At 37.6% G+C, this 25972-nt stretch overlaps 1 protein-coding gene across 2 annotated transcripts in view; it reads right to left on the bottom strand.

The window, feature by feature from the left end:
- bcar3 (BCAR3 adaptor protein, NSP family member) overlaps positions 1–23278 on the bottom strand; it is a 92988-nt gene extending 69710 nt beyond the window's left edge. The window contains exons 1-3 of one of the 2 annotated variants that reach the window (XM_066692476.1): positions 23124–23278; positions 21936–22072; positions 8217–8341 (exon numbers count right to left, since the gene is read on the bottom strand). In XM_066692476.1, the coding sequence (XP_066548573.1) occupies positions 8217–8306 (90 nt within the window). In that variant the 5' untranslated portion in view covers positions 8307–8341; positions 21936–22072; positions 23124–23278. The remainder of the gene's footprint in view (positions 1–8216; positions 8342–21935; positions 22073–23123) is intronic. The other variant, XM_066692475.1, reaches the window with a different exon arrangement.
- Between the last annotated feature and the right edge of the window lie 2694 nt (positions 23279–25972).

Genomic DNA, 25972 nt, shown 5'->3' with positions numbered 1-25972 from the left:
TTATATATATATATAATTTTATCTCTTTAGATCAGGGGCTGCAAATGACACATATAAATGTTTTAAACTTCGGAAACTATTACTAAACTATAATTGTTATTATAATAGTTATTAATCATTAACTAATACCCACAGATGTTTAACAGCATTCTATTAGTGCTACTTTGTTCCTGTGTGTTCACATTTTCTGAATATATAATGCTCCCTATAATATTTTCTTTATTTATCACTTAACAATTAATATTTCCAGCCCCCAAACTAAAAAGTACCATAAGAGGTCCACATTGCATGCAACTCCAGCTTCCATTTTAGGGACATTGCTTTTCCAAGTGAGAGGTTTCTTCACAACATCAGTGTTTTGAACCAGGCCGACAAACCCCAAGCTGGGGCGCACAAGAGCAAATCCAAACCAAAACAAACGGGAGACCCTCATTAAGCTTATGCACTTTAAAGTAAAGCTCCAAAAGTGTTTTCGAAGAAGCATATCTGAAGTCTTATGCCCCTTTGTTTTTGGGAAGAAACCACAAAGTGAGGACAGGTTGTTTTTAAGTGGGCAGATCTACAGCCACGGTGCATTCAAGCTTTTTGTCTCTCTTATCTCTCTAGTCTTTATGGGGATCACAGGCAGAACCTCTGATCAGCAGACATTCTTCGGCTTTTGCCATCCCTTGTTTTGACAGCAGGGTTTGTTTTTATAAGAGCAACCTCAAGGCATATTGGCTATCTGCATACTTTTTGCTAGATCACCACCCAGACTGTTTACAGTATAGTGTTGTGGGTTTCATTGTTACTCCTCTCTGCTACCTATAGTCCAAATCTTCAAGAGGGTACTGGCCCTGTGTGACCCACATAATTAAACCTGCTGCTTTTAATGTTGGTTTTACTGTAACAAAGCACTTGTCCTTTTGACATAAAGCAATTCATGTGAGGTATTAATCTGAGCCTGTTAACTATGAGGCACATCTCATCACCTGACAGAATTAAATTTGTTTTTGTACCTGCTGAAAGGTAAAAGCTGTGCTGCACAGATGCATGTTAAGGAAGTACAAGGACAGATGCAGACATCATTTTTCCTTTAATAATGTCATACAGGAAGTGAGTGCAAGCTTCAAAGACCAGCATGTCTCTCTCTTTTTCATTCTCTTTCTTTTTCTCTTGTTCTTTCCCACATAAAACAATGCAAGCATGGGGTCATTTTAGGATTGGCACCATTTAATTCAGAAGAAAACATGCATGGCAATTTATAAATGTGTAATTTTTACTAGACCAATTCACCAGCACAGTTAACAGGTGACAGAGTCAGAAAACAAAACGGTTCTTGGTTTTAACTAAATAAATTATTGTAATAATTAAACTAAATAAACAAATAGCTTAGCATTATAAATAAAATTGGTTAATTATATATCAAAAATAATATATATAAAATTTGGGGGGCCTGTCCTTACGATACGCCTCTGTTGTTTTTTGAAGCTTGTTTTATTGTGTGCATTAGTAAGATAAATTGGAAGTGAGTTTAATTCCACCCTGGCTTGATACAACACTGTGTATTGCATTTGTTCTAGCTTTTGGAACTGTGCAGACCTCTAGTGGCATGTCTGGTGGTGTATGTGTGTGTATTAGAACTGAGTTTGAGTTGACTATACAAACACTTAGGGATTTTCAGTACATTCATGTTTCTAACAAAATTAAGAAGTGATGCTGTCAGCCTCTCCTCAGCTTTCAACCAGGAGAGACTGTCATGCATGTTATTTACACTAGATTTTAGTGTGCAGCAAAGAGCTTTAGCTTTCCTAAATCCTTCTTTGCAGCACCTGACCATACCACCTGGCAATAACCTAGATATGATAGTACTAGAGTCTGCAGGACTTGTTTGGTCAAACATAGTGTTTAAAAAGGAGAGCACCTCTTTAGCACAGATATATTTCTCCCCATTTTACAACCAGAGAATCAATATGTTTTGACCATGATAGTTTACAGTCTATAGTCAGGTTTCCTCTACCTGCTCTACCTGCTCAACAGCCACATTGTCCAGTACCAAATTAGAGCCAGTGAAGGCAGCCCTAGCATTCTTGGGTAGGGGAATGACTTTCCAGATTTGTGGACAAACATTCCTCTCAAGGCTAAGATTGAAGATATGGCAAATAGGAGTAGCAATATGGTCCGCTACCATCCTCAGGAGCAGGAGCTTTCCGTCCAGGTTGTCGGTACCAGCTGGTTTCTCATCATTGATAGACAAGTCATTTTTCCAACCAACTTTTCTATACTCACTTTGTAAAATTCAAAAGTACAATTCTTGTCTTTCAATATTTGGTCTTTTATACATTAATCAGTTGTCTCACATTTTGGTGTTGGCGTTTCCTTCCTAAGTTTACACACTTTGCCAATAAAGTGATCATTAAAATAACTGACAATATCTGCCATTTGAGATGTGCAGCCAGACTTATTTGCCACTCTGTTTGTTTCATCCATTGCAACTGTACTTTTTTCAATTCCTCATCAACCCAAGGGGCCCTAACAGTTCTAACAGTCAGCTTTTTTACAGGTGCATGCTTATCAATAATGGGAAGCAACAACTTAATAAATACATCAAGTGCAGCATCTGGGTCTCCCTGTTTTCTCACTTCAGACCAACACATATTTCTAACATCCTCTACATAAGAATCACAAACAAAAACCCTTGTACGATCTCAATTTTAGGCCTAGCCTTTGGAACTTTATCTTTCCTGGATATAGCCACTAGATTACGATTGCCAAAGCCAATGGGAACCGATTCAGCTTAAGAGCAAAGTTCAATAGCGTTCGCTCCTGTACTATTAGTAAACACCCTGGTAGCCAGATTGCAGCACTGGTTACTGTGAGAAGTTTTCTTTTCAGTGGACAATTTGATTAAATAAGATACATGTTTAAGTCTCCCAGGACATTCTCTATTCATATCACATACTCTGTCAAGCATTTCACACAGATTATCTAGATACTGACTGTTAGAACTTGTGCCCCGTTTCCACTGGCTTAAGCGTCCGGACGTGTCTGTGCTTTGTGGCTGGTTAACTATCTGCTGCCAGATGTTTTATTAGCAGCATGGAGTGAAATCCATTAAAAACTTGGATTTCACAGGATAATAATCGGAGCAGTAGCAGCCGATTTTGGTATTTTATGAACAACTGGACAGTGTTTCAGGCTGTCGTTTTGTGAATGGCGTGCAGAGACACTCAGTATGAACACGATTTAGTTAATGTGTGTCAATTGAGTCAATAAACGCCATGATTGAAACATGCACACTTTAGTTAAATTAACCTGCTATATTGTAGCTGCTGTTACTGTATGATTCATTGTGAAATGTGTGTATTTTGTTTCAATTGTAACTTTCCCTGGTTAAGGACGTCTGATAAGTAAATTATAAATAATACGACAAAAAGTGTCGTTTGCAGTTACAAATCTGTAGTAAGAGTAATTTAAGGGAGTTGTGCCATTTAAAATACTTATCTACTAGCACATATCTTGATGATTACAGTAATAACAATAATAATAATAAATAGCAAATATTTATTTTATTGTTGCACATGGAAACGTTTTCTTACGGTAACGTAATGAATATAATGTTGTCTATACACGTTTAGCTATTTCTAATATCTCTTAACAGAAACGTGTATTTATTACGCAGTCTCCAATCATGTAAAGCAGAAAGAATAAAATAGACACAAAAGTGCTCTCCACATCAGGCTCTGTCGCTCATAGTGTTGTTTTTCCTTCTTTGTTTTTGAAACGAAACACAAACCAAACCCACAATCGCTGCTCCTCCCATAAGAGGGGATGGACTTCTGACAACGGCCTGGTCTTACAAACAGCTCTGGCGCATCCAGCACGGCATGCCATGGCACGGACGCTTAAGCCAGTGGAACCGAGGCATTGGTGGCCCATAACAGCATCCCAACAGTAAAGGTTATGATGCAGATGAACCTGTAAACACACTATTTCAACATCACATTAAATCCTCTCTGAGCTTAACCGGAATGTGGCTCTGAATGTATATTGCAACTCCTCCCCCATAGGTATCCCTTCTATAGATGTTGTTTCCCTGTATTGGCACTGTTGCATCATCAAATGAGTCATCTAAATGGGTCTCAGAGATGGCTATAATATGAATATTGTCTGATGTTTGTAAATCATTGACGTCCTGAACCTTATTTCTAAGTCTACATATGTTAACATGGGCTATTTTTAGCCCTTTCCTGTGAAGTTTGTCAGATATAGACATGGTATAGGTAATAACAAACAGGGCAAGACACAACGATATTCAACATTCAGCAAAGTGCATGTGTGTGAAGTTAGGAACCCGTAGGTTTGGCGTTATTCTCTCTCTCGGTTTTTTGGGAGGGAGGATGGACGAGTCAATCATATTGGATATACACAATGTTACTTTTTGCTCTTTCAGCTTTCATGGCTGGGATGAGTTATTTTCACTTCCAGCGTACGGCCTCAATATAGTCCTCATTGAGGAAAGTGCTCGTTCTTTTTAGTTTATGGCCTCTCTCCAGAACGGCCATCTTGTCCTTCCATCACAGGAATTTCACCACTATCGACCTGGGTCTGTCTCCCAGTTTGTCACCCGTCCGGTGAACATGCTCCACCTCGATCTTCTTCTCCTCCATCCGTAGTTTACTGCAAGCATCTCATGGACCTTGTCCTGGGATTTCTCCCAGCTCTCACATGGTGACTCGGGAATGCCATCTACTATTATGTTATTCTATTTTGATTAACCCTCAAGGTAATCTACGTTCCCATTCAGTGATAGTACTGACTCACACACAGTATTAATGTCCATGCATGCGTCTTTGCACTTTATTGCCAACTCATTGTAAGTCTTTTTTGATCTTCCACCTGGGCTTGTGTAAACTCCAGACTCTGCTTGTGCTCAACAATGTCTTATACAAAATCATCGACTCATTTGTTAGTATTGTATAATTGTTGTAAAGTTTTTTCCTGAAGATCAATGGATCTTTATAGAACACTTTTTGCTGATCGAGTAGTTCATGCAGTGTATTCACTGAGACATACTCGTCTTCCACACTCGATTTTGCTGTGTTTTTTGTTGTCTAGTATTGGACATCCATTGATACTACAGTTCATTTAGCAAAATACATCCAGAGAGGTAGATTATTTAAAGCGATATACTTAGAATTCAGTAATGAAGCCCAGATCGCTTTCGAGAATACAAATCTGTTGTCGGTCTCTCCCAGTAGATCTGTTGAATGTAGTGGATATGAATGGGGACAATCCCACGGAGGCTGAACAACGATGATGTCTTCTCAAAGACAAAGAAGCAGGAGAGAGACACTGACACTGCTGTGGTGCACCTGTCTCTCAATCCATCTCTTTGTCTGGACCCCTTCAATAGAACAATGACCTGGCCATATGGACGAGGCATTGGAACGCAACCTCTTCCAAAATGTATTTTACAGCTTTTTTTATTTTAAATTTGTTGTTAACCATTAACAAATGCCAACAAAGCCCATTCAGAAGTGCTGACATGACTAATATATATATATATATGTAGGGGAAGGTAAATAGAGTTTATTTTGGTCTATACAAACTTGACTAAGGGAATGAGTACCATCTATGAGGACAAGGCTATCGAAACCCCTCTGCTAGGTTGAATAAGCCAAGGAGCTGTGTTTGGGGTGAAAGGACAGATGGAAAGCAATGAATGCTGGGAAACTAAATTTCATACAGGATATTTATGCTTGGTAAGGATGAATTCAGGTGTGAGATTGGGGTTGTCCTCCTTCTGAACTTCAGTTTAAAACTCCATATAAAATAAAGAAGGACATCACCTGCCAGAGACATTGATTCTTATGTGTGCAAAAGTGGAACAAAAGTGTGATGGAATGGTAACGACCCTACTGTGATCATCTTCCGTGGTTGATTCATTTGAATGTGTAAAGAACAACCAGGGTAACCTCCAAATGTTTCTGTTAGGGTTATAGTAAAGCTTGCCTGTGATTCACTGCCAATAAAAATGTCTCAGAACTGACTCCTACTATTGAAGGGGTTCAAACTCTGATTGGAGGTTGTGTTTTGCTTTTAACCATAGCTCTTAACTACTGAATTCTACTAATTATTGGCTTATTTAGAAGAGTTTAACAGGCATTTCCCACTATATACAATTCTGATGATGAGAGACCTAAAAACCCACAAGAGTTTGGGCCTCCAAGTCTGGAGATGTATTACATCACCCAGAGAAAAAAAAGTATGCTCTTATTTTCTGTCAAACTAATAAAACATGTTAAGCTGCTGATCTAAATCCCCCTAGACATGGGCTTAATGCTGCATATCTAAATGTTTCATAACTTTAATTATGAAAAAGGTCAATGTGGTGAAAGGAGGTAGTGATTGGACAATACTGCTGTTTATATTGATTTCTTGATTATTATTTTTTTTTAGCACATTTTGAATCCAAGCACACTTTATTACGAAGTGAAATTAAACAAGCTTCCATCAAGTAGTTCTGTGCATGAATGCCAGTATGTACTTTGATATGTTGTACAATCAACACTGGAATAGTGGAATGTGAGATTGTGGATAAAGAAGTGCGGGATATCCTGAACCAAGGAAAAATTCAACTTTCTGGGTCTCCCTGGGCTGCACCTGTGGTACTAGTGAAAAGGGGTTTATACCCAGAAAGTTCAATGCAGTCCCAATTGCCTGAGCTCCTCCAAGATGAATGAGTCTATCAACAACCAAAATACAGAGATCCACAAAAATGGCAGAAATGGGCATATCTTACAAGGGTGCAGTATGTAAGCCAAGTAGTACTCCAAACCAATCGGCCAAAGCCATAACAAAACAAATGTTTTTGTAATCCAAAGTGATCTTCCAAATGGATGAAGCTTCAGCAAACATGTCTTTATAAAGATATTGATATTATGTCTCATGTCAACTGAGAAAGAACTATGTTATATACATGTTATTAACTTTTACCACAGCTTATTCAAGTAAATCAGAGCAGCCAACAAAACCCACTCTGTTCACACAACCAATACACTTCCCCTCCCCCACTAGCCAATGCTCCTTTCAGACACCTGCAGACAGACCTGAGGAGAGAATGGAAATATACCAAGAAAAAACCTAACCTGGCTTTTCTTAAAGGGACACACCTCATAAATTCATTATTAGTAGTTTGACACATTTCCCCATTGAAACCTCTTGATTGATGTATCCATAGTACAATACCAAGAGCCTTTGCTTGTACCAGCATAACTTCCTTGTCACATGCAGTAGCAGCACTGAAAATATGTAATCTCTCTATGACTACATTTATTAGTCTGCTAAGAAATGCAGTCACTTTTAATCTGTTTGACCCAGAATCCTCACCTCAATCCCGTAGAACACCTACGGGATTAACTGGAATGGCAACAGTACATCTCTCGCCATATTTCAAGAGCTGAAAGAGACTAAAGCTAAGGGTGGGTCTACATCTCTGTTAAGTACATTGTCTTTTGGTATTTGGCTGGTATCCCAATACTGTTGGTGATATCGTGTATTGTGCTGCAGTCCACAATAATGTAGTGTATTATGTTGCAAAGAGTGATTATTCCACTGTTGGTGTGGGAGGGGCATAGAATGACATTCACTATGTTTACATGGCACGAGTTAATTTTTTCCAAAAGCCACTGTATTCGGAAAATGGAATCCCACAATTGTAAATTATAGGGCACTTGGACAGACTCAGGAGTTGTTTGCACAAGTATCTGAATGTGTTTTCTGAAACATCATTTCTGTTATGCTTCACTTTGGAATATCTCATTATGCAAATGTATATAAAATATACTGTAAATCAGTGCCATCCATTCCTGGTTTTCAGAACCAGTTCATTTTCTAGATCACATCTTAATCACTACTTTATCAAGACAGGGAACAGGTGTTGGATATTGGTTAATTCAGCAAGTACCCAAAGTTAAGATTTAATTAAGGATGAATTAAGGGAACATTGCATACATATCATTACCAAAATAATATTTTTATGACTGAATTTATTAAATGGTTCAGGGTCTTTATAAATGGATGATTTAATTGTGATGAATATTGTGGAATCTATGATGAGGTTTAAAAAGTGCACTTTGCTGATTATTCAATGTATGTAGGATCCAGGCTGGAGACCCTTGTGTTAGATAATAACCGTTCAAACACTGTCACTATATCCATTTGAATCAAAGTACCTCCACTCCATCATATGCATCATCAAACAGCTTGCAGTATTCTGGGAGGCCCAACTGGTGTAACCATTTGGGGATGGGAAGGTGTTTCATGGTGCAGCCTCTGTTCCCTCCACCTTTGCTAACAACTAGAAAAAAAATTAAGGAAATCGGTAAGTTTAACAGATTGCATTTTTAAAAACTGACAAATATTGGAAAACATTCATCTGAAACTGATAACGTTTCTAGGGTGGAATTATTTTCTGACCTTTTTAGGCTCATCTAGGGCTCAATTCTTAAAAAAGTGATTTAAAAAACAAATTTTAGACTTTTCAGTTTCACATTTATTCTCCTGAGACATGTCTTTTTTTCACATACAATTTAACTTCCTTCTTTCCTATTATTTGAACATGCATGTATCCCTTCTGCCAACATTGCTTTCTAAAAGTAGTAGAACATTGGACCATTATTGCTACATTTGTAAAAAAATTGGTTTACATGACACTGTTTTAGTTCTGATTAACTCTCAGTATGCACAGCTCTATATTTTTCAGAAAATACAGTAGTGATCAGTAGAAATGAAGGTCAAAGCTTGTACATGTACAGTAACCATCCAAATAAAATAAATAAATAAATAAATACATTCAGATCTAAGTCAGACAAAGATCTCAGCTTGTTACTTTAATGTCAGTAATATTGTTTAAAGGTGGCATGGGCACCTTTATTCACAGTTTTTAGTTTTTCAAAATAATTATGAAAAAACAACAACCACACATCTCACATACAATTTCAGGTAGTAACTATGCCTTTTTTTTTCCTTACCTGTGTATTCTTTATAATAGAATGAAATAGTTCCATATCACTTTTTAGCAAGAAATTTAGCATTTAACCTAAAGAAAAGCTGTTGGGATGGGGGATGCTGAAGGTTTACCAGTTTTATTACTGCAGCTCGTGTGTGTCACACTGTTTACTTCCCTGGAATTGATTTGAACTAAAGAGCACTTGAATAAATCCCCCAAGACAAATACTAATACAGTATTGCTACCTGCTACAAGCCTGTAACAAAGTGAATGTAATGCTTTTACACTCAAGTATTCAGTTATTGCTACTGTGTTTACCAATTTAACATATATGTTATCATTTTTAATTTGTTGTTGAATTATACATAAACAGAAATGAAACTCTGTGTTTTACATTAAGTAACCATACTCTGTGTATTAGGCATAGGTCATAAGGGAAAGAAAGAAAATCCACAATATACATTTGTGCATTGCTTGCAAATAAACAGTAGCTACTTAACATATCTGGCTTGGAAATGCATCAGCAACATTAATATCAGTACTTGAAACTCACAAGTTTCATTTTAAATTGAGTTAACTATTATCCAGCTGATTTTTGAGCCAAACTGTAATTTAAGTTTGTATAGTATAAACCTCATCCGGCCATTTTTTAATGGCTAATTTGTAAGCTGTCATGTGCTGCTTGTCTCGTAAGCTTCCGAGTTCAACAGAAACAAACCTATGGATATGATTCTCCCAATGGATTTTTTAAGACCCAGTGACCCATTATTCAGTGGCTCTGAAGACTTTATTCAGGCATATTGGATTACAGAGAATACAAATAAATACTTAGAAAATACTGTCACTCTCTTCTTTATAACAGTTTCATTTGTCTGTGGCCATATACTGCAATTGGCTTTCTGTGAGTTTTGGGTGCATTCCAAATGGAATCTATTTGGCTTTGCAAGAATAAACAAAGAACTAGATATATTTGTTGAATATATTGCTGCTATATCGTATATACAGTTTTAGAATGTTTGTTCATCTGATGCAAAAGGCTTAGCATTAAGAAATCTTAAAAAAAAACAATTCCTGTTGATGTCACAATATGCCTCATTGCACTGCAATCTAAATGGCTTTGTCACGGTTTATCTTACAATGTTAAGCACATTATCAGTGGACGTTAATGGAAATTTGCTTTGCATTACGTGCTATATTCATTATAGTATATGCTTGGATACCAGGCTACCCCAACACAGCTGGCTGAATCACAGTTGTCATCCTGTTTCTGAAAAATGAGTGGCCTCATTCACATTTCCCTTGTTTTGATAATGCAAACATCTGGCACAGTCCCTATGAAAAGCCTCTTTCCTCTTACTATTATGTATTATAGCCTTTTCCAAACAAGGGCCCATAAAAGTGACACCAGAGCTGCAATATGCATTGCACATTGTCAAGTCAGCTGGGAACAATGCTGCTGTGAGGTCTGACTCTTTCATTTAAGTTGGGCCACCTGTGTTTACAGTTCATAAATAGAAGTGCTGCAATCAGCTGAATGGTATAAATGGAGTAAAATTAATTCCTGCAATGCATGTCAATGCGACATAAACCCCATTGTATCCAGCACTGCTCTTCAGGTCTCTCTTCATTGACCAGATAGGCACTTCCTCCTTCTGTTTGCTCAAAGAATCATTAGAAAGTAGCTCTTCTGCCTTTTTTGCACCACACATGCAGGTTTTTGTCGTTGTTCCTGTTGTTTTCAAACTTTATTATCATAAAAAAATAAAATCACACAAAACTAACACTTAAACCAGTTTGTAGCTAAAAAAACATCTTCCAATTTAAATCCTAAAGACACAATGAAATAAGATTCATGTTTTTAAGATGAACGTTAACAGAACTACATCACACATACTAGCGCTAATAGAGTAAACAGCAAATTGACATCATGGGGGAAAGAATAATGGGTCTCAGTAGTAGTACTCAGTAGTTGCTCATGAAATGTACTGCTTAAAAATTGTCTGCATTGCTTCTGAAAAATTGCAGGGTGCATCTTGATTTTAAATTTTGCAGGAAATCATTTTGCAAGACAGCAAACACAGCAGCTAATTTTTAAGTAAAAAAAAGAATTGGATGTATTATTTTTAATTCTGCTTTTAATACAGCAGAGACCATTCACTGTTGGAGCAGACACACCAATCAATTAAATGTAATCTATAACACCAGAAGATTTTCAGCTTGATGAGTTTCATTAACAATGTGCAATTTGGTCAAGATGTAAAACAGAGCAGTGGAAATAAGCATTTTACTTCTGCTTATAAGTAAAGTATTTTTAATTAATTTGTCCTTTCAGACAGATTATGCTTTAAATGAGATGCATTAGTATGTGGCCCTCACCATCTGACCAAAATTAATCCCATGAGCTTTTATCTCTTTAAGAATGCAGTACTCCAGGAACGAGGGCCTTCCTGTTAAGAGTACAGTGTGGGGGTTGTAAGGATTGGCTGAATAAAGACATGCTGGGAAATCAATGAAGTTGGGTGGTGGGGGGGTTGCAAAGTGACCTCTCCCAACTTTATCTGTAATCACTTCTTTGAGAACTAAGATATGGATTCTTCTAGCCCTGAGCCACATGCTAAACATTATGCTGGAACTCTGTCTGTTGACAATCAAAGGACGTCTTGGGCTTTGCGATGGCAGGTCATGAGATACAGTGAATTGATCAGCTCTCGGCTCCATTGTTATCATCCCACAACATAACCGCACGTCCACAGCATTCAATTTCATTAAGAGCTGCCGCATGTGCATTGTCCTCTCGGTCTTGCCCGCTTTAATCTGATTAAGAGCACACAGAGGGACATTTACACGGCCTTGGAGAGACTCCAATGCGAGAGTATCTGCATGCGGCCATGGCAGAGCTCAAATCCCATGTGAAGGACTCCTCAAATGAGAACTTAAGGAGGAAGAGCTAAATTCTAAAAGTAAATGCAGAATGTGGTAGTGTATGTCAGTGGAGTCGACCCACGTAATTACACTGTTGAGCTTGTGAGGTAAACCTGTGATAAAAAGGGTCAGAACATGCTGACATTTCTAGGCAGCTTGTTGTTATCTTCCCTTCTATGCCAAGGGGTTATCAGGAGAATTTCAGATGTAATTAGTCACCTTATCCTCCATGGCTCGCCCTTTTCAGGTAATACAGAAATCAGCTACTGGACACAGCAATTACAAACTTCCACAGGGAAAGGGGATTAGGAATCCATCACAAATCAGTCTAGATAAGAAAAAACAAACAAAAAACTACACCAAACAGTGTCTATATATAAATATGTATAAAAAATGCATTCCTATGTAATATTCACAGACATTTCCATTGACATCAAATGTAATCACACTGATGCATTCAGCCAGTTTGTCCAGATCTCTCAGAAATTCCTGAAATACAGAAGCTGTTGCTCACAGGGTGGGTGGGCATGTTTTGTGTGTGAATAAAGTCAAATGTCTTGAAAGCAGTAATTATTCAGCAGATTCTGATAAATGATAAGCATCTTCTACGAGAGGCTGTATGTGTCCTACAAAACAAAACTTCGGGGGAAACGGCTATTAAACATTACAACAGAAATATAGGCTAATCACCGATTTCCATGTGCTTATATATCTATCAGTGAGACATTACATCAATGTTGTTATCTTAAGGAAAATTCATGTAGTCTTTCTGTCGCTGACCTGTAGCCTTCTTTATCAACACTTGATAGTTTAACGCACAAACGAGGAATACCCCACAGACCAGTGGGTCCCAGAGGTCACCCCCAAACCCTTTAAGGAACAATAATTTCTCAGTGGGATGCTCACCCCAGCCTCAGGCATATTCTGGCCTGACAACTACATTACATTACCCACTTCCATCCTAAAAATGCCTGCTGCTCAAAGAAACTGTGTTTTATTCAACCAGCTCACAACTTTCTTGAAAGAAGTAAGGATATTCAAAACACTGGGTTCAACTCCAGAATTTAATGCTGACTGTAAATCACACATGGATAAATGCCAACCATATGGGAAAGAAGACAGCAAAGAAATGTTGTAGAAGGAATGTGGATTAAAGCAGAAGGAATAGTTCTTAATGTAACACAAAAGGATATGAGATATACAAGACCAAGAAGAACACCACATAGAAGATGGGAAGATGAGATCAGAAGCTTTGATAGCTTGACCTAGAAGAGGCCATATTGGAACAAGTGGAAACATCTTGGGAAGGCCTTCATCCAACAGTGGATCGATATAGGCTGATGGTAACAACAAATTTGAAAGCATTATCACATTATCAGCTTAAGACGACTCCTAGTAGTGAGGGAACTGGCTACAATAAATACATACAAATAAAATCACCTTGCAGCTGAATTTTGCAATGTGTCATTTTCCTCAGAGCACCTGTTTTTGCAGAATACAGTGAGACTGGCACTTCCCTGCTGATCACTGACAGCTTGTATACACTCAGTACTGTAATTACAGGATAATCCTTCCAGCAGCCGCTGTTTTCCAGCAGTATTAAGTGAGGTTTCAGAAGAACCCCCGTGCACCCATTATGAGTTTAATTGCAGCGATTACACAAAATCCTCCAGTCCCAGTTGTTCAGAGTTACAAAGGTAATTCCAACTACAAAAGCCTGGATACAAACAGTTGCATTAACTATTGGGAGGTTTTAAAACATAGCAAGTTTTACAAGATGAACAATCTATAAAAATATGTATATATTTTAAACATTTAATGAAAAAATAACAAAAACAATAGAAATAACAATTATTATTTTTATTTATTTGTTTTATGCATTGTAAACAGACACCCTTACCCAAGGCAATTTACAGTTGTCACAGTTGCCACAAAATATACATATTTTAATAGAAGATTATACAAAAAAAACAAAGTATACATTATATAATAGTCCTAATTGAAGTAATTCACTCTAAGATGATCAGAATATGCAATGCTGTCCGCCAAAAGAGCTTTTTGTGTTACGCTCTTTGTTAATGTCTCAGGAATATAAGATCCAAAAATTAAATGCTATCCAAATTTAGATCAATATTAAGACTCCCTCATGTGTAAATATCAACTTGATACTACCTATACCATATTGTTTTCCTATCCATCTATGGACCAAACACACTAATATGTACGGGTAATACATGCAAGGTATCATAAATATGTAATAATGTGATATTTTTATGTAGCCTAACAATTGTAAGTCACCCTGGATAAGGGCGTCTGGTAAGAAATATAATAATAATAATAATAATAATAATAATAATAATAATAATAATAATAATAATAATAATAATAAATATGTGTAAGCACTATTGTACTTAGTTATCATCTTTTGAAAGGACTGTATGTGATTTTTGCAGAACATGGTCTAATTGGAAAGGTATGCTATTTCCTTCAGTCCCAAACAGTCAATACACAGAAACGAATAAGATTGACTGCTCAAATGACGGACTATTCTATTGAGTAAATTTTACTAACAATGTGCTGATTCTCATCCAAGAGTGAGATGCAAGATGACATTTTTACTAAATCAGTTGACATACAATGTCTTATACTGAAGAAGCGTGTTACTCTGACCCTGTTTAATTGCAAACATCATACTAACATCCCCTTATAGATTTGAAAGTGTCTGACAAATTAAACAAATACTTAATTTAGCTGAAAAAGCAAATTATATTGACATTTATAATATCCTCTTCAGGGAAGGGAAGGCTTTACATTTTATACATCACATTGGGTAAGACTGGGAGAAAACAAAAACACAAATGTTGTTGAGGATGACGATCTGGGGTTGAAACATATTAGATCTGATTTGTGAGGACAAACATTCGCTCTGATAGGGCAGACATTCGATTCAATTGTTTGATAATAAGTAGACTAAATACTACAACTGGAATTATTCTATTTTCCCACAAGCTAATTTATCTCCTAGCAACCAATTAGAAATAAATGCTCTCCTACTTTTATTTAAGGAACCACAACTGGACTTTCAATTGCAAATCAATGATCTGTGACACACTCTTCATTTACATGTTTCTGAAACTTTAGACTTTCAAGTACAAAAATGTAACAAACACTGAAACCCTGCATTGCAGATCACTATAGGATCCGTTCTGCAATGACAACCGGATACAAATCTACACCGATGATTAAATATATGCTTGTGAAGCTGTGTTTTGAATGCATTTTGATGACTAACCATAACTAGGAACCTGGCCATGGATGGCATTGAATGGAATATCTGAGGTAATCTACCTTTGAGCTATTGCATAAGTGCCCACTCTGTGGCTTTGAGAGGTGCTTATGTGCTGACAACCTCACAACGCATGACAGGCGCTCTCGGGCTTTGTTCAGCGCACATTGATGATGTGCGGCATTGTGGGAATGGCTGTTTTACAGCTATGAATGAAGTCAAGAACATTTCCAAATGTCAGATCATCAGACCACAGATTACTCTCATAGTTGCAGTGCATCTGGAAAGTATTCACAGCGCTTCACTTTATCCACATTTTGTTATGTTACAGCCTTATTCCAAAATGGATTAAATTAATTATTTTCCTCAAAATTCTACAAACAATACCCCATAATGACAACGTGAAAGAAGTTTGTTTGAAATCCATCATCCGTAAATGGAAGAAGAAGTTTGGAACCACCAGGACTCTTCCTAGAGCTGGCCGCCCAGCCAAACTGAGCGATCAGGGGAGAAGGGCCTGTGGGGATGTTTTTCAGCGGCAGGAACTGGGAGACTAGTCAGGATCGAGGGAAAGATGAATGCAGCAACGTACAGAGACATCCTTGATGAAAACCTGCTCCAGAGTGCTCTGGACCTCAGTCTGGGGCGAAGGTTCATCTTCCAATAATAATAATAATAATAACAATAATAATAATAATAATAATAATAATAATAATAATAATAATAATAATAATAATAATAATAATAATAATAACAGGACAATGACCCTAAGCACACAGCCAAGATCACAAAGGAGTGGCTACAGGACAACTCTGTGAATGACCTTGAGTGGCCCAGCCAGAGCCCAGACTTGAACCCGATTGAACATCGCTGGAGAGATCTGAAAATGGCTGTGTACCGACGCTCCCCATCCAACCTGATGGAGCTTGAGAGGTCCTGCAAAGAAGAATGGGAGAAACTGGCCAGAAATAGGTGTGCCAAGCTTGTAGCATCATAGTCAAAAAGACTTGAGGCTGTAATTGGTGCCAAAGGTGCTTCAACAAAGTATTGAGCAAAGGCTGTGAATACTTATGTACATGTGCTTTTTTTTGTTTTTTATTTTTAATAAATCTGCAAAGATTTCAAACAAACTTCTTTCACGTTGTCATTATGGGGTATTATTTGTAGAATTTTGAGGAAAATAATGAATTTAATCAATTTTGGAATAAGGCTGTAACATAACAAAATGTGGAAAAAGTGAAGCGCTGTGAATACTTTCCGGATGCACTGTATCTAATCTTAAAAGAAAAGAGAAACAACGTCATTATAGTTACAGCTAAACTAAACTTAGTCATAGCTTACAGCGATGTAGCACCTTTCAACCACAGCCCAGAATTCCTTCTTAATGTAGTTTTATTTTATTAAAATTAGAGTTTGACCCCCAAAAAAATCCTTTCTGCCCTTACAATTTTCAAAATGCAACCTCTGTAACATACTGCCAAACTACTTGCAGTAATGCTTTGGATTACGTGGCATTTCATATTTAGATGGCAATGGTACAGCTTGGAATCAGAGCTGTCTGGACTACAGGGCTTCACCTATGCCCAGAGAGGAAGCTTTTACCTGGTGGAATATATCGGGAACCCATCCAAATTGATTTAGAATGAAAAATGTCTCTCCTCCTTGCTTGTTAGAATGATCTGAGGCATGCTTGACAGGATCAATAAGCTAAAAGCACTTGGGCTGCTCTTCATCTCCGAGGAGGTCAAGGGTAAGTACAAAACTGCACACGTGTGCCAGGAGAAATAATATGACATGTTCAAGGACCAGCTACCCTGATTAAATCAGAATTCAATATTTATGGAATAAGACTAGTGCTCAGTAAAGGATACTGCTGCCACAATACATGTGTACTTATACCCTTTCAGGTTTCCATGTTTGTACATTTGACATTTCTGTGAAAGACATCAGAGCCGATTATTCTCTGCAATATAGCAGTAGTGGCCAAACCTGCAGCATTGTGGCCTTCCAGGAAAAGTGTTGGTCAACCCTGCACTATAGAAAAAAAGTGTGTTCCATGGGTTTCTGACTGGCATATCCAGTAAAAGCCCTTCACCCAGAGAGTAGGATAAATATAGTCTGGATCCGGCTGGTCTCCAATCATGGCTCTGATATTGTCAATTCTAGCTTGGAGTCAGGCTGATGAGACTGGCTGATCTCTGTTGGGGTGCGGTGAGTAGAAATTTGCTGGGTGATCCTTGGTTCTCACACAGTAGTGACTCCCTATGGCTTCTCAGTTGCCTGCAGGTCCAGGTTGGTAGCCATATCGAAACCTCCTATTGGTGTAATATCTGTGCTGTGGATATTCTGGGCTTGCAGTGTGAAAAATATGAGGCACGTACAGGCACTTCTGTTTGTTTTTTTCATCTTGCATCCAGTTAAAACTTGAACTTTGCTCACTCAAGGGAGGTGGTTTTGTGCCCTTGTAGAAGCCACACTGAATCATTCCCTGTGTACCTTTCTGTGTTACCCTGCTAGTACTTGACTCATCTTTTCTTGACATTTTGTCAGTAGTCCTGGAATTTTCACAGTCAGGTTTAATGTAACTTCCCTACCTGGTGCCTCTATATCTCATATAAATGAAGCAACTGCTCTGAAAACTGACAGCTTCTTTTCAGTAGGCTGTAAACAAGTAATTAAGAAAGCTCCTGGTGTACAAAGATCACATTCCATTATGCACACACATGTATATACTGTATGTACGCACGGAGAATGGAGCAATAACGGATTTCCAAATCAGTTTAAAACATCATTTTTTCTGGTTCCTTTCTTGACTAATGCAAGTTTAAAATATCAACTTCGCCTGTATAGCCTTTGCAACAATTGAAACTAGTGATGATACAATAGAACCATATAAACATTCATCCCTGAGAATCTAGTAAGGACTTATGCCTCTCATTGCTTCACTGAAATATGTCTGTACCTTGTGCCCTAGGTAACTCAATCACACCTTAATGCACTCATTCACATAAATAGGGTCTTAGATTGTTACCAACTCTAACTGCAGCAATCCTGCAAGTGATGTTAAAGTTGGGCTGAGGGCATTCAGTGTGTTGGCTTTGACAGTGGGTGTATCGTAGGATAAGTGTGAAGCGTGAAGAGGGGTGAGAGAGCGGAAACCCACCAATCAGTATAGAATCACTAGCCTCACTGGTAGGGGTGACTCAATTGTTTCAGACAGTGTCAAAATGTTGCAATTTGACTGTGTTTGTTGAAAAAGAGGGGCTTGTCTTTTTCTGAATTCCTTTGCAGTTGAATCATCTGTGCCCCCTTATCTTTCCCCCCTCCACCTTCCTTAGAAAAAGATAGCAATTAAAACATTCCTCTACATAGGCACCCCCACCAAATTCTCAAATCGGTAGCACCACAAGATTTAGGCCACAAACGCTTTTGTTCTCTTCAGAGGTGCAGTGTAGTGAGACACCACAGAAATGAAAGACCTTACTAACAAAACCACCAGGCCATTTTCAGGAAGCTAGCAAGACACAACTTGAACAAGTGTAGGTGGTACATAAGAAAGTTTACAAACAAGAGGAGGCCATTCGACCCATCGTTGTGTTTTTGATTTTCGGTCTCATTTTGAAAAGAATAAAGGGATGTTGTCACCCCCCCTCTCTCATTCGATCATTATCCTTTTCAAAATCTGGCAGACAATAGGAGAAAGATTCTCAAAAGGTCACCCAGTACAGTCAGTGCTATAAGACCACAGGGCATATGTGAAAAAGCCTGTGAATAACTTATTTTATAGCAAGTACCCTTTCTTCCCATGGTGCATTTGGCAATGTCTGTTAGGATTAAGTGACCAGACCAAGCATTCAGATATGAATGAATTGACCCATGCAACCAGCTTCTTCTCTTCTCCCTTCTTTAAATCCTCCTGTAAATATCCTTTCTTTAACCTTTTAGCCTAGGGTTCTCCAACTATATTGGAGGGCTTAATCCTGGCTCTTGCATCGGTCCAATTAACTTATTAACTTCACATTAAGAAGATCTCTCAAGGCAGCAAATTCTTTATAGGTTGCACACCAAATGTATTGAGATGAAAAAACATTTAGCGCTCCAGCTAGAACACAGACTGCCATGAATGCTTCCAGGTATATAACGTAATGGACGGTGTCTTAATGTTTAGTTAACCTGAAAAATGTGTAAAACCATGTCAGTCTATAGGCCTATATTGTAACATTTCAAACACAATCCATTATTAATAAAATACATTAATGCTAAATTTCCATATGAATGATTGAAAGTCTTTACACAATCTAAAGACTATTATACCCTATCCTACATTTTACAGATTTTCAGTGGATTTCTTTTTCTTCTCCTGTAATCGAGGAAGACAGTAAAGATAACATTTTATTTCCTAAACACATCCTCTCTGTTTCCACTTGTGTCCTCGTATCCTTTGGGGTTAACATATAAACAAGGCCTCAAGGACACAAGTGGAAATTAATAGGATGTGTTTTTAGTCCCGAAAACAGGAGGCACGGAGGGTTGTGGGAGTCTGGAACGACCTCTCCAGCCCCATTGAAGCACATTCCCTGGGAAGATTCAATAACTGAGCTGGATGAGATCATGTGATCCCATGATGAATACAGTGGCTCTCAAAAGTATTCACCCCCCTTGGACTTTTCTGTTTTGTATTTGTAATTAATTTAGAACAATTTGCAGATTATATTTTTCACTTTGACTTTAGGGACATTTTCTATGTTGATCAGAACTCCTGATTAAATTCATTCTGATTTCATGTTGTAACACAATGCAATGTGCAAAGTCCAAGGGGGGTGAATACTTTTGAGAGCCACTGTATGCTCATCTTTATGTGATTTCTTCCACCAATTTCTTTCAATATTTCCTGATCTCACCATTTTCATATAAATGTGGCAAACCGCTATTATTCTCTGTGTATATAATCTAGTATCACTCCTTTATATCTGTACAGCTATAAAGTCCAAGGGGGGTGAATACTTTTGAGAGCAACTGTCCATTACTAGCGATCAAACAAGCAAGATGGTCCTCTTCATAAGTTATCTTTCTTTGTGTTCTTGTCAATCAATCAATGAACTTATATTTGGTATAGTGCCCTCTGCAGAGTGCTTCTCAGATTAAAACAACAACACAACATTGTGATAAAAAAAGTAAAAGTAAACAATTAAGCACAAGACAAACTAAAACTCCTCTAGGATGTTGGGGGTCCATGGCTTAAGGCCTAGGCCTAATGGCTTCCTCTCCACCAGGCAAAGTCATATTTACCTTTGGATGAAAAAGATGGGCTATGGATATGCCTTTTTTCCCTTTGAAATGGCATATCCAGTAGGGGCTAAATAATAATTGCTCTTGGCACTGGTGCTGCTCACAGACCCGAAATGGCCATTGCATTATTATTAACCTGGGCTTGCAAACAATGGCAGTGCATTGCTTTCCATTATTGAAAGAGTTCCCAAGGGTTATCCCTGTGTTCCTGCAATGTGAGCAGTTGTCACAATCCAAAGAATAACCATTTAAAGCTACCTACTTTCCCCTCCAGTAGTCCTGATTTATACTTAACATGTTCTATTGATTTGTTAATGGAACAAATACAGAGAATTCAAAATGTAGAGGTACATTAGTGTCTGTAATTGGTGTGAATCAATTAGTTAACAGCAGCTCGTACATTACACCTGCTAGATGTATCCCATCTTTCTGACAGCCAACTTGTAGCAGAAACTAAAACACCAATTTAATTATTTGAGGCTAACATTTAAGATTGATTACAGTTATAGCGGTTACTTAACAAGCTGTATTTAAAAACTGTATTTACCTTTTCAATACAATATACATTCTTTCTGAAGGTATTGTGTTCAATATTCCTTAACTAATTTGTAACTACATTAATGTTTTACTGTTCTTTCTCCTTTCTCTCCTGTTCCTCCTTTAAAATAATGGCTAATTTTGAATATTCATGTTTAAATATCAATGATGATATACTGACCTACTTTTGTTTTGTTTTCAGAAGACTTTGTTGCAGTGAAAAACAATTACTTCCTTAGTAGATGTCAGTATGCTAGCTTTATTTACACAGGATTTATTAGATTAGACTACTGGGATTGGAGGCCCAGTCTCAATATTTGTTTGTTTGTTTTAATATTGAATCTGGGGAGTTGCTGCTGTACAGAAAAATGTGGATGGTCTGAAATAATTACAAAATGAGCTTTGCAAAACATGCATATTTCTATGTCATTACAAAATAGGCTCTTACAGTGAGAAATAAATATTTTGGATCAGTATCTGAAAAGAGCTGACCATTATTATTGTTATTAGTAGTAGTAATAGTTGTAGCAATAGTAATATTTTACATCTTAGCTGCGGATTTTAAAAGATGAAACAGACTGGGCAGTGTTTAAGCCGCTTATTAATTAATATGTGCTCTTTTTCTAGTCACAAATCCTTGGTGCAAAACCTTTGCTCCACTGAAAGCTTCAGGCATGACGTTCTTGGTTGATGTTCAGTTGCAGAGTATCACAGTGAACTGTGAAACCATAGGGGATTCAGTTACGGTTTTACCATCCAAATACTTGCATTCATGTTTAAATGTGCCTAACTGACTAGTGCCTAATGACTGCAGCAGAGCTGGGTAGAAATCGGAACATGTGACAAAAAAATGCATAGTATGAATAATCTTCAAATTTCTGTGTTTTCAATAGAAGTAGGTCTACTTACACTTTCATATCAATACCAAACGATTGAGAAGAAATAAATAAAAATATTCTCTGACCACGCAGCGCACTGAAGGTAGAGAAGCACTGCCCAGGTTCTAGTTGCTCAAGAAGAACACAGTTTGTTGCATTTTTGAAGCACTGAAAATCAGAGATATCAAAAACTTTTTTCAGGCTTTTGCACTGTTGCATTTAAAGCTTCAAAATAAAACAACCTTTTTAGCACTGTTATATTGAAACATGAATACAATATGATTATGTTTATTTTATGGGAAAACTTGTATTTCTTAACTGTTAATAACATGGTTATAAATACATGAATGCATACATAAGTTAAGGAATAATTGTTAGTCAATAGTAAGCACTGTACCTAATGTATCCTCCAGGAGTTACATTAACAGACACTAAACTACTTATGTTATGTTAATTAATGGTGTCTAGTGAGTGTTCACGGCAAACAGAATCTGTTCCTAAGTGGATGTACATACTACCTACTACTAACCCAGACTCCATGCTTTTAACAATTCAACTGGCAGCAAATAAAAGCCAACTGGTTATCCTAATTAATGACTAACCACAACATAAGTATATATAGTAATGTATGTGACAATGATAATGAATATATGCTGTGAGCAAAAGTACAAATTGTGGAAAATGAAATTGCTCCTTGGGAAGTCTGGTAAGGTACAAGCTGATTGTGATATTGGTACTTAATATATCTAATTGGCAGATGTGTTTCAGGGATACACAGGTTTACAGTCCCATCAAGGCAAGGATCTGGTGCTCAGATGAGTGCAGCTGATGGTATAGGAAAGATGTTTTGCAGTTGATCTAGTTAAAATAATTTGATTTGTTTTTTAAATATGTTTTGTATGACTGTTCATTTTTTCCTAATAATACTATTATACATCACTAATATTTCTGTCACTTTATTGATGCAGACCCCCCACACACATATATCAGTATCATATTTGAAGATAGGTTTGTGAAACATAGTGAAACTAGGATATCAACAAGCCAAATCATACCAAAGAAAAAGCATATAGGATTCCAAGGGTGAATTTGCACAGATACAGGCAGTTATAAATGGCAATGCCAATTTGAGTTGCAAACAAACAAACAAACAAACAAAAATAAATCAAGAAATAATCTAGAACTTCAAAAGATAAAGTAGAAAATACAGAGTACTTACCCTGTCAGTTACAAACAAAAATTACTTTTTATGTTCCTCTCAGGCAAGCCAATATGCCCCTCTTCATGAAATAAAATAATCAAGTCCAAGTTAAAGAAATAAACATTCCTGAGCCCATCTGACACCCTGGGTTTGTGTTCTTCCCCCTCACCGACTGACGGTCAAGGGAAAGTGTTGTAGCAGCCGCAGTAGTAGAGGACACACCTTGAGGCTGGCGCTGGTCACCAATCACAGCAGGGGGGCTGGCCTTGGAGCAGCCGGGACTGGTCAGACCCTGCGCACGCCTCCCCCTCGCTCTGTCAGGAGCAGAGCACTACGCTCTGAAAGGAATGCTGCATGTTGATCCACGCATTCCTCTCATGCTACTGGCAACCTGCTGCTGCAGCTGGGATATGTCAAACAAGACAGTGCATTTATTTATTTATTTTACAAGCAAGGTCAATGGATCTGCAATCGAGGCCATATCTCACCTCGTTCCCTTGGACTAATCCTTTCAAGCTTGTTTATAATAAAAAACAATAATAATAAACAGAACTGAAAGTAACAGACTTTCAGGTTGATTTATCAGGTGCCCCAAGGGTTTGAAGCCTAGACAAGTACAGGCAAAAGTTTAGCGATGAAAGGGTCAATTAAGAAGACTGCATTTTTCCTATAGACACATCAAGGAGTGTATCCCTTTTTCTAAAAGTTACTATTTCTTTAGAGACAGCAAATAATCAAACACAATAATTTCTAGATGGTATCCTTGGTTCAAGCACAACAGTATTTAATAAACAATTACACCAGGACCTACTTACTGGACTTGTTTTCCAAGTCCATATGTACTTCCTATTGTTCCTCTCCCAGATTTATTTCCACTCATGGCAATCTTGCCTAAACAAACACAAATGCACTTGAAACAGTTAGAGAAGGTATTCCTGAGCATGCGCTTTGCCAACCAGTTATAGCAATTATAGAAGGGTGTACACTACATATTCATTGGTATGTAAAGTTCATTGTGTAATATACCACATTTTGTGTAATTATAATTATACATCCTCTGAATCTAATATTTTTCCTATATTCATTGTATTGCAATGTTACTACCATGTTGTTTGGTTAGCTGGATAGCTCTTCCCTGAGATGACAGGAAGAAACAGACTCAGCTTGTCACAGCATGGAGAATTATGGGAAATTAGCAACAGAAAACAACCAATTCTACTGTCCACACACCAGTGGGTTCACTGGAGAATTACTGCCAGTGTAGACTAAATAAAACCACAACTGGATGCAAACCCTTTATGTCATAGAGACATGTGCTTTTGCAGCAATTAAACAATGGGAAACTTATCTGAATATCTGCACTTATCATCACACCTTCTGACCTTTATTCTTCTTTCTCCCTAACAGGCAATGTTATGCGCAAGGCTACAAGCACTAGAAAATTACACTTGTTTTCCCACAAGAAAAACTAGGCTGTATTATTGGCTATTGTTTCAAGCTTTTGGGAGGGATGAGGTGGCCTTGGGCTACCCTTTTTATTTTACTTCTCTAAGAACTCCATTTCCTTTGTTTAATCAAACATTATATTCAAGGAATGTTGTGGATACTTTAGATTACTTCTACAAATGTGATCATCATGTAAATTAAGCAATAACACATTTTTCATTGCAGAGGCTGGTGTTCTGACTATCAGAATGTTTCCTGATTTATAGGACCCTTAAGAAGCTTGTACTGGGTGAGTTCTCCCAACATGGAGTCGGGTTTGTATATATGCAGTTGTTCATCAAGGTATTTTTCAAATTAATGAATTTGTTATTTAGCAGATGCCTTTATCTACGGTGATTTGCATGGCTGAACACTCACTAACAGAATGATACCCAATATTAGAAGGGAATAACATCAGCTACACATTAGAGTAAATATAATTAAGGCATAAGAGAACAGTAGAATGGTCCGCAAGTATGAGATAAATAGGTACAGCTTAAAGAGGTAAGGAAAGGTGGATAGACACTGTACAGAACTATTGCTCATTTGACCGCTAAGGGACAAGAGAAGAGAAACACAGGCAGGATGACACCTTCACATTGTTAGACCTGGTCAAACAGTGCTGTCTCAAGGAGATGTCAAAAGGTGTTAGGACACTGCAGTTTTAACGCTCAATGATAGGAAGTAGAAGGTTGACGGCAGATCAACAGGTCATGTATTAAGACTCAGTATTCTGCTCACCACTCTTCTCCCTCTCCGTTCTCTTAATTCTCCTCCACAGTATCAAATTGTCATGCCCCTATGAATGGCCTCACTCACTCCTCAGTCCTCATTCCCCAGTGCTAGGACCAGCTGCCTGCGAATATCAGGACCCTTCTTACTTGTGTAATATTTTAAGGCTTATACAGGATATTCACTATATTGATGTCTTGGAAGACTTGCAAAGTGACCTTGGATAAAGACCAAATGAGTTACTGATCCTCTCAAAGGCACGCTTTTTTTAGGTTCCTTGGCTTCCATTACTGTTACTCTATGACTTGTCCTTCTCCATAATGTTTTGAGATACATACATCTGTGTCTTAACTTTGCATCTGAAGATGATTAGGTGACTGCACTCAAGTGTGTTCTGAGAATCAAAAAAGCATAAATAAGTAAATAAAATTAAACAATTGGAGGTTAACAGTGAAGTTCATTGTAACAACCCATTTTTATAAAGATATGTTCCATCCTGTGCTTTTTATATAACTGATTTTCTCTTTGATCTCCCCTGCCGGACAATTGCTCACAATGATTAATTCCCACGACACCTGCCAGCGTTGTTTTCCAATGCTGTGTGAGTGCAATTACAGATGCTAACTTGTGAGACAGAGTGGTTGTAACTT

The sequence above is a fragment of the Amia ocellicauda genome, chromosome 19, assembly GCF_036373705.1.
Source record: "Amia ocellicauda isolate fAmiCal2 chromosome 19, fAmiCal2.hap1, whole genome shotgun sequence".
Classification (NCBI taxonomy): domain Eukaryota; kingdom Metazoa; phylum Chordata; class Actinopteri; order Amiiformes; family Amiidae; genus Amia; species Amia ocellicauda.
Note: the sequence above shows the minus strand (reverse complement) of the source record. Positions and strands in the feature narration are given on the sequence as shown.